Source organism: Chiloscyllium plagiosum, unplaced genomic scaffold (assembly GCF_037043375.1).
Source record: "Chiloscyllium plagiosum isolate Xiang-an unplaced genomic scaffold, Cpla_swu_hap1 HiC_scaffold_12, whole genome shotgun sequence".
Lineage (NCBI taxonomy): Eukaryota > Metazoa > Chordata > Chondrichthyes > Orectolobiformes > Hemiscylliidae > Chiloscyllium > Chiloscyllium plagiosum.
The window spans coordinates 3,123,694-3,137,211 of record NW_028270150.1 but is presented as its reverse complement, the minus strand read 5'-3'; the positions used below and the strand labels follow the sequence as shown (position 1 = coordinate 3,137,211).

The window sequence follows — 13,518 nt, the reverse complement described above, 5'->3', positions numbered from 1 at the left end:
CCCCTGACCCTGCACTGTGCTGTAACAGTGTTCCCCCTGACCCTGTACTGTGCTGTAACAGTGTTCCCACTGACCCTGTACTGTGCTGTAACAGTGTTCCCCCCTGACCCCGCACTGTGCTGTAACAGTGTTCCCCCCTGACCCTGCACTGTGCTGTAACAGTGTTCCCCCTGACCCTGCACTGTGCTGTAACAGTATCCCCCCTGACCCTGCACTGTGCTGTAACAGTGTTCCCCCCTGACTCTGCACTGTGCTGTAACAGTCTCCCCCCCGACCCTGTACTGTGCTGTAACAGTCTCCCCCCTGACCCTGCACTGTGCTGTAACAGTGTTCCCCCCGACCCTGTACTGTGCTGTAACAGTCTCCCCCCGACCCTGTACTGTGCTGTAACAGTATCCCCCCCTGACCCTGTACTGTGCTGTAACAGTATCCCCCCCTGACCCTGCACTGTGCTGTAACACTGTTCCCCCTGACCCTGTACTGTGCAGAAACAGTGTTTCCCCCCCGACCCTGTACTGTGCTGTAACAGTGTTCCCACCGACCCTGTACTGTGCTGTAACAGTGTTCCCCCTGACCCTGCACTGTGCTGTAACACTGTTCCCCCTGACCCTGTACTGTGCAGAAACAGTGTTTCCCCCCCGACCCTGTACTGTGCTGTAACAGTGTTCCCCCCGACCCTGTACTGTGCAGAAACAGTGTTCCCCCCGACCCTGTACTGTGCAGAAACAGTGTTCCCCCCTGACCCTGCACTGTGCTGTAACAGTGTTCCCCCCCTGACCCTGTACTGTGCTGTAACAGTATTCCCCCTGACCCTGTACTGTGCTGTAACAGTGTTCCTCCTGACCCTGTACAGTGCAGTAACAGTATTCCCCCCTGACCCTGCACTGTGCTGTAACAGTGTTCCCCCCTGACCCTGTACTGTGCAGTAACAGTGTTCCCCCTGACCCTGTACTGTGCTGTAACAGTGTTCCCCCCGACCCTGCACTGTGCTGTAACAGTGTTCCCCCTGACCCTGTACTGTGCTGTAACAGTGTTCCCCCCTGACCCTGTACTGTGCTGTAACAGTGTTCCCCCCTGACCCTGCACTGTGCTGTAACAGTGTTCCCTCCTGACCCTGTACTGTGCAGTAACAGTGTTCCCCCTGACCCTGTACTGTGCTGTAACAGTGTTCCCCCCTGACCCTGTACTGTGCTGTAACAGTGTTCCCCCCTGACCCTGTACTGTGCTGTAACAGTGTTCCCCCCTGACCCTGCACTGTGCTGTAACAGTGTTCCCCCCTGACCCTGTACTGTGCAGTAACAGTGTTCCCCCTGACCCTGTACTGTGCTGTAACAGTGTTCCCCCCTGACCCTGTACTGTGCTGTAACAGTGTTCCCCCCTGACCCTGCACTGTGCAGTAACAGTGTTCCCCCCTGACCCTGTACTGTGCAGTAACAGTGTTCCCCCCTGACCCTGTACTGTGCTGTAACAGTGTTCCCCCCTGACCCTGTACTGTGCTGTAACAGTGTTCCCCCTGACCCTGTACTGTGCTGTAACAGTGTTCCCCCCTGACCCTGTACTGTGCTGTAACAGTGTACCCCCCTGACCCTGCACTGTGCAGTAACAGTGTTCCCCCCTGACCCTGTACTGTGCAGTAACAGTGTTCCCCCCTGACCCTGTACTGTGCAGTAACAGTGTTCCCCCCTGACCCTGTACTGTGCTGTAACAGTGTTCCCCCCTGACCCTGTACTGTGCTGTAACAGTGTTCCCCCTGACCCTGCACTGTGCTGTAACAGTGTTCCCCCCGACCCTGTATTGTGCTGTAACAGTGTTCCCCCTGACCCTGCACTGTGCTGTAACAGTGTTCCCCCCGACCCTGTATTGTGCTGTAACAGTGTTCCCCCTGACACTACTGTGCTGTAACAGTGTTCCCCCCCCTGACACTGTACTGTGCAGTAACAGTGTTCCCCCCCCCGACCCTGTACTGTGCTGTAACAGTGTTCTCTCACTCTCCTTAGACATTGTATGATGTGAAAGCTGAAATCTTCCCATCTCTGGGAGCTGAGATGTGTAAAACAGGAACCCTGTGCAATCTGGAAGTGTCAATTATGCGTCTGGCTGACCTCACAGAGATGGATAAAGATGAATCTTTGGTCGACTGTGATGGGTACTGTGCCACCAAGCTGATGTACGAAGGTACGATGTTTCAGCACGATCCAGCCCCGTTGACTCTCAGTCTCGGCATTTTCATTTATAGCTTACTTTAACCTTTAAACTTCAGTATTTGAAATGGAATAACCTCTGTCTGGCAGTTATCGTCAGTGTGATCGGAGTGTGTCTCAGCACTTTACACTCTTCTCAAATTCAACAAGAGCTGATTGGCTGTCTCAACTCTAGGGAGTGTACAGGGAGCTTTACTCTGTATCTAACCCCGTGCTGTCCCTGTCCTGGGAGTGTTTGATGGGGGACAGTGTAGAGGGAGCTTTACTCTGTATCTAACCCCGTGCTGTCCCTGTCCTGGGATGGGGGGACAGTGTGGAGGGAGCTTTACTCTGTATCTAACCCCGTGCTGTCCCTGTCCTGGGAGTGTTTGATGGGGGACAGTGTAGAGGGAGCTTTACTCTGTATCTAACCCCGTGCTGTCACTGTCCTGGGATGGGGGGGCAGTGTGGAGGGAGCTTTACTCTGTATCTAACCCCGTGCTGTCCCTGTCCTGGGAGTGTTTGATGGGGGACAGTGTAGAGGGAGCTTTACTCTGTATCTAACCCCGTGCTGTCCCTGTCCTGGGAGTGTTTGATGGGGGGATCAGTGTAGAGGGAGCTTTACTCTGTATCTAACCCCGTGCTGTCACTGTCCTGGGATGGGGGGGCAGTGTGGAGGGAGCTTTACTCTGTATCTAACCCCGTGCTGTCCCTGTCTTGGGAGTGTTTGATGGGGATGGTGTAGAGGGAGCTTTACACCATCCCCATATGCTGCCAGTGTGACCCCTGGTGGCCAAATGCTGCCAGTGTGACCCCTGGTGGCCGAATGCTGCCAGTGTGACCCCTGGTGGCCGAATGCTGCCAGTGTGACCCCTGGTGGCCGAATGCTGCCAGTGTGACCCCTGGTGGCCGAATGCTGCCAGTGTGACCCCTGGTGGCCGAATGCTGTGGTGTTGATTATTCAGCTTCAGTAGAGCTTTAAAATGTGTGTTTTCCTTTGCAGTTGTCGACAACAGCAGTAACTGGGCAGTGTGCGGTAAGAGCTCAGGGGTTATTTCCATGCCAGTTGCAACCCGTGCCACTCACAAAGTGCACATGGAAGTGATGCCTCTGTTTGCTGGATTCCTCCCATATCCTGATATCAAACTCTTCAAGTACCTCCCATTCCAGGCCAGCCAGACTGGACAAATGGAGACAGGTATGAGATCAAGGAAATTGAGTTTTTCATGTTGGAGACCATGAGAGACTGGCTCCAGCTGCTCTTTCACAATGATTCTGTACAAGGAGTGGAAGGCAGTGTTTCAGGCTGTGTGTGTGGTGGGGCGGGGGCGGTGGGGATGAGTGATGTTGTACTGATTTGTGTATGTGGCTGTTTATGATCTGGGTCAGAGAGCGTGCTGACCAGATTGTGATTGGAATTTGTTCAGTGCGATGTGGTGCCTCTTTGACCAAAAGTAATAATCATACTTTCCATGGTGAGAAGGTTGGATGATCTGGAAGAGTAAGGATATTTAGGTATTGAGAATGGTGAGAATTTTCAAACCCACCATCAAGTTGGCAGTCTGCTGGAACAAGCAAGCAGGGAGCACAGAATTATCGCAAGAGGCTGAAAATGAGGAAGTGCAAAGTGGAATGTTAAATCCCTGTGGAATCTCGGGAACAGAGTGGCATGATAACTCTGAGTGACCGCCACATAAACCAAGGCAGTTGAGGTTTTTATATTCACCAGGAGGCCAATTCAGAATCAGATTTATCAACACTGAAATAAAAGCAGAAGATACTCAGCATAAAATAAAAGAGCAGGCAGATGTAACAATGTTATAAAACATTTGTTAGACCACAGTTGGAATAATGTCTGCAGTTCTGGTCACCACACTATCAGAAGGATGTGATTGCACTGGAAAAACTGCAGAGGAGATTTATCAGGATGTTGTCTGGGATGGAAAGTCTCCGTTATAAGGAGAGACTTGATAGGCTGGGTTCGTTTTCCCTGGAGCACAGGAGGCTGAGGAGGAGGGGAGGTGGGTGGTGGAGTCTGATTGAGGGATACAAGACAATGAGAGGCATAGACAGGGTAGATCTTTTCCCCATGGCAGACATGTCAAAGACCAGAGGGTATAAGTTAAAAAGTGAGAGGTAAGTGGGTTAGAGGAAAAGCCTTTTCACTCAAAGGGTGGTAGAAATATGGAAGGTGCTGCCTGAGAGGGTGATGGAGGCAGGGACAGAGCAGATAAAATATCAGAACATGGAGATGAGGGTCTAAGTGCAGGTAAATGGGATTAGTGCAGTTTGATATTTGTTGATGAGAAAAGTCATGGTGGGCCGAAGTGCCTGTTTCTATGCTGTCTGACTGGACCTGTACTCCACACATCTCACAACGTCTGTACAAATAGGAGACAGAACTAATGTTTCACCTAAACGACTTGTATAATGTTTACAGTACTGGTGGGGACAGGTCTGTCACTGTATTACACTGGGGTACAGTACTGGTGGGGACAGGTCTGTCCCTGTATTACACTGGGGTACAGTACTGGTGGGGACAGGTCTGTCACTGTGTAACACTGGGGTACAGTACTGGTGGGGACAGGTCTGTCCCTGTATAACACTGGGGTACAGTACTGGTGGGGACAGGTCTGTCACTGTGTAACACTGGGGTACAGTACTGGTGGGGACAGGTCTGTCACTGTGTAACACTGGGGTACAGTACTGGTGGGGACAGGTCTGTCACTGTGTAACACTGGGGTACAGTACTGGTGGGGACAGGTCTGTCCCTGTATAACACTGGGGTACAGTACTGGTGGGGGCAGGTCTGTCACTGTGTAACACTAGGGTACAGTACTGGTGGGGACAGGTCTGTCACTGTATAACACTGGGGTACAGTACTGGTGGGGACAGGTCTGTCACTGTGTAACACTAGGGTACAGTACTGGTGGGGACAGGTCTGTCACTGTATAACACTGGGGTACAGTACTGGTGGGGACAGGTCTGTCACTGTATAACACTGGGGTACAATACTGGTGGGGACAGGCCTGTCACTGTGTAACACTGGGGTACAGTACTGGTGGGGACAGGTCTGTCACTGTATAACACTGGGGTACAGTACTGGTGGGGACAGGCCTGTCACTGTATAACACTGGGGTACAGTACTGGTGGGGACAGGTCTGTCCCTGTATAACACTGGGTACAGTACTGGTGGGGACAGGTCTGTCCCTGTATAACACTGGGGTACAGTACTGGTGGGGACAGGTCTGTCCCTGTGTAACACTGGGGTACAGTACTGGTGGGGACAGGTCTGTCCCTGTATAACACTGGGGTACAATACGGGTGGGGACAGGCCTGTCACTGTGTAACACTGGGGTACAGTACTGGTGGGGACAGGTCTGTCGCTGTATAACACTGGGGTACAGTACTGGTGGGGACAGGTCTGTCACTGTATAACACTGGGGTACAGTACTGGTGGGGACAGGTCTGTCACTGTATAACACTGGGGTACAGTACTGGTGGGGGCAGGTCTGTCTCTGTATAACACTGGGGTACAGTACTGGTGGGGACAGGTCTGTCCCTGTATAACACTGGGGTACAGTACTGGTGGGGGACAGGTCTGTCACTGTAAAACACTGGGGTACAGTACTGGTGGGGACAGGTCTGTCTCTGTATAACACTGGGGTACAGTACTGGTGGGGACAGGTCTGTCACTGTATAACACTGGGGTACAGTACTGGTGGGGACAGGTCTGCCTCTGTATAACACTGGGGTACAGTACTGGTGGGGACAGGTCTGTCACTGCATAACACTGGGGTACAGTACTGGTGGGGACAGGTCTGTCACTGTATAACACTGGGGTACAGTACTGGTGGGGACAGGTCTGTCTCTGTATAACACTGGGGTACAGTACTGGTGGGGACAGGTCTGTCACTGTATAACACTGGGGTACAGTACTGGTGGGGACAGGTCTGTCTCTGTATAACACTGGGGTACAGTACTGGTGGGGACAGGTCTGTCACTGTATAACACTGGGGTACAGTACTGGTGGGGACAGGTCTGTCTCTGTATAACACTGGGGTACAGTACTGGTGGGGACAGGTCTGTCTCTGTATAACACTGGGGGACAGTACTGGTGGGGACAGGTCTGTCACTGTATAACACTGGGGTACAGTACTGGTGGGGACAGGTCTGTCTCTGTATAACACTGGGGTACAGTACTGGTGGGGACAGGTCTGTCTCTGTATAACACTGGGGTACAGTACTGGTGGGGACAGGTCTGTCTCTGTATAACACTGGGGTACAGTACTGGTGGGGACAGGTCTGTCACTGTATAACACTGGGGTACAGTACTGGTGGGGACAGGTCTGTCTCTGTATAACACTGGGGTACAGTACTGGTGGGGTCAGGTCTGTCTCTGTATAACACTGGGGTACAGTACTGGTGGGGACAGGTCTGTCTCTGTATAACACTGGGGGACAGTGCTGGTGGTGTCGCTGCTGTCTGGGGTATAGGTACTCCAAGATGGATCTGTTCCTGTTATAAGTGTTGTCTTTGTCCCCTGCAGATAATTGGATGGAGAATGACACCCTGTCCCTGGACCGAGCCCTCGATGAGCAGGTCGAGAGCAGTAGTACGAGGAGCCGGGGCAGCAGCCATTCATCCAGCAGCAATGAGCACCGGAGTGTGCCGATGCCTCGCCTGCTAGCCTTCTCCAGTGGCCAGGTCTTCAACACCAGCTCCAGCATGCAGATCCTTGTCATCCCCAGCCAGGATGACCACATGTTGGAGGTTAATGTCACGTGACTGGCCTCTGTGTTTTACCAGCACTCTGTCATGTGAGATGATGGGGCTCTGTCATGTGATCATGCTGTGCAATGTGATATTGGGGTTCTCTGTGCCATGACAGGAGAGCAATGTGTGACAAGACAGTGCCCTAACCTCACATGACAGGAGCTGTCTGTCTCTGTAAATGTTTCTATACAGTCAGCTCTGTGGGGAGTGGTGTAATTATGTTCTGTCTTTGTATCAGTTCTGCTGAAATATTTGTGACTTTCTTTTAAATAAGGAAGAAATGATGTGATTTGGTATCAAAGTCAGTCTGTGTGAGCCACTGAGCCCCTCAGACAGCCTAATGAAACGTACTCAGTCCCTGGGCACCAGCTGCCCACTCCCATTCTGATGTTCCAGGATCAGGAGTAACTCTGTGCCAGCTCCATTAGATTCCAACTCCTCGTTTCCCATTCCTCCTGTGAGTGAGGCTGTATGTGAGACCAGGGCAGTGACACAGCCAGACTGTGAGTAGTGCAAGAAGTTGGCACCTGTCAGAACTGCTCTCACAGCTGACCACACCTCAGTGTGATCATTCCCCCTCCTTTACCCTCCTGATGGCTTTTGACTGAAATTATTTCAAGCTCAATCTGTGGTCTAACTGAATAATTCTTTATTTATTTACATAATCCTTAATTTTTCATCCAGGTTTAATGATATAAATATATATGTATAGAGAGAGAGAGTAATATAAACTTTCAGAGTGGATCTTGTCAGTGGGGATCTGGGGCTGCTCAAATAGAGCTGAGGCTGGACTGTCTCAATGACAGCTCGTTCCCCTGCGACACCCCCAACAGCTCGATGTCTGAGGCAATTTGACAGCAGCTGAGGACCTTTGTAAATAGCTGGGGATCTGGTCAGGTTGCTTGATCAACACCCAGGGGTTTAGCATTCACACCCAATAAAGTTATAATCTCTCAGCTTGGCATCCCTGTCAATTCAGCCTTGCTTAACTTGTGCTGAGGACAGGGGAGATGTGGATGTGAACTGTGAACATTATATAAACAACATCCTCAACAGTTTGCCTGCCGTGACTGACTTGTGTTTTTCTGTGTCTGTCTATTTGGTGACTCTTTGAGAGAAAGTGAGGGTTTCTCCTTTTCAATTGTTCAGTCATGGTGGCACTATTGGGGCAAAGGGGGTGAACAAAGAACAATACAGCACCAGAACAGGCCCTTCGGCCCACCAAGATTGTGCTGACACATGATGCTTTTCTAAACTAAAAACCTTTCACCTCTACACATACAGCATAGAACATTACAGAGCAGTATAGGCCCTTCGACCCTCAATCTTGCACCAACCTGTGAATCCAGTCTGAAGCCCATCTAACCTAAGTTATTCCATTCTCGTCTATATGCCTATCCAATGACTATTTAAATGCCCTAAAAGTTGGTGAGTCTACTACTGTTCCAGGCAGTGCAATCCATGCTCTGAGTAAAGAACCTACCTCTGACAACTGTCCTATATCTATCACCCTCAATTTAAGCTATGTCCCCTCGTGCTAGCCATCACCATCTGAGGAACAAGGCCCTCCCTGCCCACCCTATCTAACCCTCTGATTATCTTATATATCTCAATTAAGTCACCTCTCAACCTTCTCTCCAACGAAAACAGCCTGAAGTCCCTCAGCCTTTCCTCATAAGACCTTCCCTGCATACCAGGCAACATCCTAGTAAATCTCTTCTTCATCCTTTCCAAAGCTTCTACGTCCTTCCTATAATGCAGCAACCAGAACTGCACATAACATTTCAGAGTTTTGTACGGCTGCAAGATGACCTCACGGCTCTGAAACTCAATCCCCTACCAATAAAACAAAGGTGTCATCCTTACCACCCACTTCACCTTCAACAACAAAACCTACAGACAAACTAACAGAACACCCATGGGATCTCCGATATCAGGGTTCTTAGAGGCAGTAATGCAGAGACTCGAACAAACAGCTCTGCCAACCATCCCACCCCAACTGTTGGTCTGCTACATGGATGACACTTTTGTCATCACCAAATGAAACAAATTAGAGGAAACCTTCAAGACCATTCATAATACCCTTACTGACATAAAATTCACTGAAGAGGAGAAAAACAACAACAAACTGCCATTCCTAGATGTCACAGTTGGGCGAACAGCCAATGGGGAACTTCAAACCAGTGTCTACAGAAAAACAACACAAACAGACAAACACTGAACTACAGAAGCTATCATCCCAACACCCACAAACTAAGCAGCATTAGAACATTATTTCAATGAGCCAACAGAGGCACTACGCAGAGCAGAGGAAAATCACCTATACCATGTATTCACAAAAAAGGGAACCAATGAACACAGGCAGGGTGGTAATTAGATTACTTACAGTGTGGAAACAGGCCCTTCAGCCCAACAAGTCCACACCGACCTGCTGAAGCGCAACCCACCCAGACCCATTCCCCTACATTTACCCCTTCACCTAACACTACGGGCAATTTAGCATGGCCAATTCACCTAACCTGCACATTTTTGGATTGTGGGAGGAAACCAGAGCACCCGGAGGTAATGAAGGGCTTTTGCCCGAAACGTCAATTTTCCTGCTCCTTGGATGCTGCCTGACCTGCTGTGCTTTTCCAGCACCATTCTAACTTAGACCCAATCAACACAGTCCGCTGATTTCTCAGCAACAAACCCAAACAAGCAGACAAAACACTTCCAGATACCCTAGCCAATCTCCCTTACATTAAAGACATCTTCGAAATGACTGGAAGACTACTCAGACCCCTTGGCATCATGGTAGCCCACAAACCGACCAACACACTAAAACAGCAGCTAATGAACTTGAAAGACCCCATACAGACAATGAGCAAAACTAATGTCATTTACAAAATACCGTGTCAGGACTGTAACAAACACTACATTGGACAAACAGGCAGAAAACATCAACGAGCCACAAAACGACATGACCCTCTCTCACTAGTATCCTCACATACAGATGAGGAAGGACACCACTCCGACTGGGACAACACATCCATCCTCTGACAAGCCAAACAGAAACACGCACGAGAATTCCTAGAAGCATGGCATTCCAACCGGAACTCTATCAACAAACACATCGAGTTAGACCCATCCACCACCCCCGAGAAAAAGAACAGCAAATTATATCACCAACCCAAAGAAACCCAAGTATATAAATAGAAAGCAGGAATCATCAGTAATGCTTTGCCCTGAGGCTCACTGAAGATGTTACCTGGTAGGGTGATGAAATGTCTGGAAATGAACCTTCGAGGTCAGCGAGCAAACTTACATCCAGAACCTCAACCTGGGCTACAAATCTTCTCAGAACTCCATATTTTGTGCAGTAGTCTACCATGGGGAACCTTATCAAACACCTTACTGAAATCCATATACACAACATCAACCGCTTTACCCTCATCCACCTGTTTGGTCACCTTCTCAAAGAACTCAATAAGGTTTGTGAGGCACAACCTACCCTTCACAAAACCGTGTTGACTGTCCCTAATCAACACATTCCTTTCCAGATGATTATAAATCCTATCTCTTATAATCTTTTCCAACACTTTACCCACAATCGAAGTAATGCTCACTGATCTATAATTACCAGGGTTGTCTCTACTCCCCTTCTTGAACAAGGGGACAATATTTGCTATCCTCCAGTCATCTGGCACTATTCCTGTAGACAATGATGACATAAAGATCAAAGCCAAAGCCTCCGCAATCTCCTCCCAGGTTTCCCAGAGAATCCTAGGATAAATCCCATCCGGCTCAGGGGACTTAGCAATTCTGGAAAGTGTGAAAATAGATAACACCAGCTCCTTATGAACCTCAATCCCATCTCGTCTAGTAGCCTGTATCTCAGTATTCTCCCCAACAACATTGTCTTTTTCCAATGTTAATACTGTCGAAACATAATCATTAAGCACTTTCCCTATCTCCTCTGACTCCACCCACTACTATCCTTGATTGGCTCTAATCTTTCTCTAGACATTTTTAAAATTCCTGATGTACCTGTAGAAAGCTTTAGGGTTTTCCTTGATCCTATCTGCCAATGACGTCTCATGTTATGCTGGCTCTTCTTCGTGCTCTCTTTCGGTCTTTCCTGGCTAACGTGTAACTCTCAAGCGCCCTAACTGAGCCTTCAAGTCTCTTCCTAACATAAGCCTTCTTCTTCCACTTGACAAGAGATTCAGCTTCTTTAGTAAACCACAGCTCTCTCACTTGACCACTTCCTCCCTGCCTGACAGGTACATACTTATCAAGAACACACAGAAGCTGTTCCTTGAATAAGCTCTACATTTCAATTAAGCCATCCCTGCTGCTTCCTTCCCCATCCTATGCATCCTAAATCTTGCCTAATCGCATCATAACTGCCTTTTTCCCGAGCAATAATTCTTGCCCTGCGGTATGTACCTATCCCTTTCCATCACTAAAATAAACATAACCGAATTGTGATCACTATCACCAAAGTACTCACCTACCTCCAAATCTAACACCTGGCCAGATCCATTACCCAGTACCAAATCCAGTGTGGCCTCTCCCTTTGTTGGCTTGTCCACATACTGTTTCAGGAAACCATCCTACACACATTGGACAAAAACTGACCCATCTCAACTACTTGAACTATAGTATTTCCTGTCAATATTTGGAAAGTTAAAGACCCCAGAACAACTGCCCTGTTACTCTCGCTCCTTTCCAGAATTATCTTTGCAATCCTTTCCTCTACATCTCTGGAACTATTTGGAGGCCTATTGAAAGCTCCCAACATGGTGACCTCTCCTTTCCTGTTTCTAACTTCAGCCCATACTACCTCAGTAGACATGTCCTTATCAAATGTCCGTTCTGCTACCATAATACTGGCCTTGATTAACAATGCCACCCCGCCACCATCCCCCCACCATCTACCATCTCTGTTCTTACTGAAACATCTGAACCCTGGAACCTACAACAACCATTCCTGTCCCTGCTCTATCCATGTCTCCGAAATGGACACAACATCCAAGTCCCAGGTACCAAGTCCCAGATGCTGCAAGTTCACCCACCTTATTCCGGATGCTCCTGGCGTTGAGGTAGACACACTTCGCTTGCGACATTGAAACCTCATTTCTGACGTCATGACTCTCAACCTCCTGGAACTACAATCCAGTTCCCATCCCCCTGCTGAATTATTTTAAGAGGATTAGCAAATTTCCCTCAAGATATTGGTACTTCTCTGGTTCAGGTGTAGACCACTCAGTTTGTAGAGGTCCCACCTACCCCAGAATGAGCCCCAATTATCCAGGTATCTGAAACCCTCCCTCCTGCACCATCCCTGTAGCCATGTGTTGAACTTCTCTCTCTCCCTATTCCTTGGAGGTTTGGTGTGGACTTGTCAGGCTGAAGGGCCTGTTTCCATACTGTAGGGATTCTAAAGCAAAGTCCAGGAGAATCGCAGGCAACAATACATACTTACTTTGAATAGATGGTCAGTGAAAAGATGTCACCTATCCCAACAGCCACAGATCCACCTTTACCCACGGTCACTACCACAAATGTTAGATTGGCTTTCTTGAGAGTGAACCCATGGAGTCTGAGTGTACTACTGGGGACTCCATCCAGGACTGTTGCTTTCTGTGTGGACCGGCTGGTGGGAGTATTCACAAAGATATTTAATCTCTCCTTACTACAAACTGAAGTCCCAACCTGCTTCAACAACACCACCATAATCCCAGTGCCAAAGAAAAATCGTGCAACATGCCTTAATGACTATCATCCAATGGCTCTGATCTCCATAATTGTGAAGTGCTGTGAGAGGTTAGTCATGGCCGACATCAATCCAGCCGACCAAATTGTCTTCATCCTTTGTAGATTGCCTACCAGCACAACAGGTCCACAGTAAACATTACCTCCTTGGCCACACTCCAACAGCAAACATCAGCCTGCTGGCCTACACGCATCCCTGGAATATTCACGTTACATATTAATGATCTGGATGAAGGAGGTGAGTGCATTGTTACAGTGTTTACAGATGGCACAGAGACGGGTGGAGGGACAGATAGTGTTGAGGAAGTGGGGAGACTGCAAAAGGACTTGGACAGGCTGGGAGAGCGGGCAAAGGAATGGCAGATGGAATATAATTTGGGAAAGTGTGAAGTTATGCAGCTTGGTAGGAAGATTAGAGGCTTGGACTAATTTCTAAATGAGAAAAGGCTTCAGAAATCTGAAGCACTAAAGAACTTGGGATTTTCTTAAGATTAGCGTGCAGGTTCAGTTGGCAGTTATGAGGCAAATGCTATGTTAGCATTCACTTCAAGAGGGTTAGAGTACAAGAGCAGGAATGTAACATTGAGGCTGCATAATGCTCTGGTCAGACTGCATTTGAAATGTTGAGTTTTGGGCCCTGTTTCTCAGGAAGGATGTACTGGCCTTGCAGGGGGGGTGGGGGGGTCCAGGGGAAGTTTACAAGAATGATCTTTTCTGAACCCTTTCAAGTTTCAAAATGTTCTCCCTAAAGCAGGGAGACCAGAATTGAATGCAGTATTTCAAAAGTGGCCTAACCAATGTC

At 48.8% G+C, this 13,518-nt stretch overlaps 1 protein-coding gene across 1 annotated transcript in view; it reads left to right on the top strand.

Annotated features, from left to right (window-relative positions):
- The window catches only part of trappc10 (trafficking protein particle complex subunit 10), a 148,300-nt gene extending 140,286 nt beyond the window's left edge, over nt 1–8,014 (top strand). The window contains exons 21-23 of the mRNA XM_087992426.1: nt 1,998–2,175; nt 3,184–3,378; nt 6,730–8,014. Of these exons, the coding sequence (XP_087848552.1) occupies nt 1,998–2,175; nt 3,184–3,378; nt 6,730–6,968 (612 nt within the window). The 3' untranslated portion in view covers nt 6,969–8,014. The remainder of the gene's footprint in view (nt 1–1,997; nt 2,176–3,183; nt 3,379–6,729) is intronic.
- Nucleotides 8,015–13,518: the final 5,504 nt, after the last annotated feature.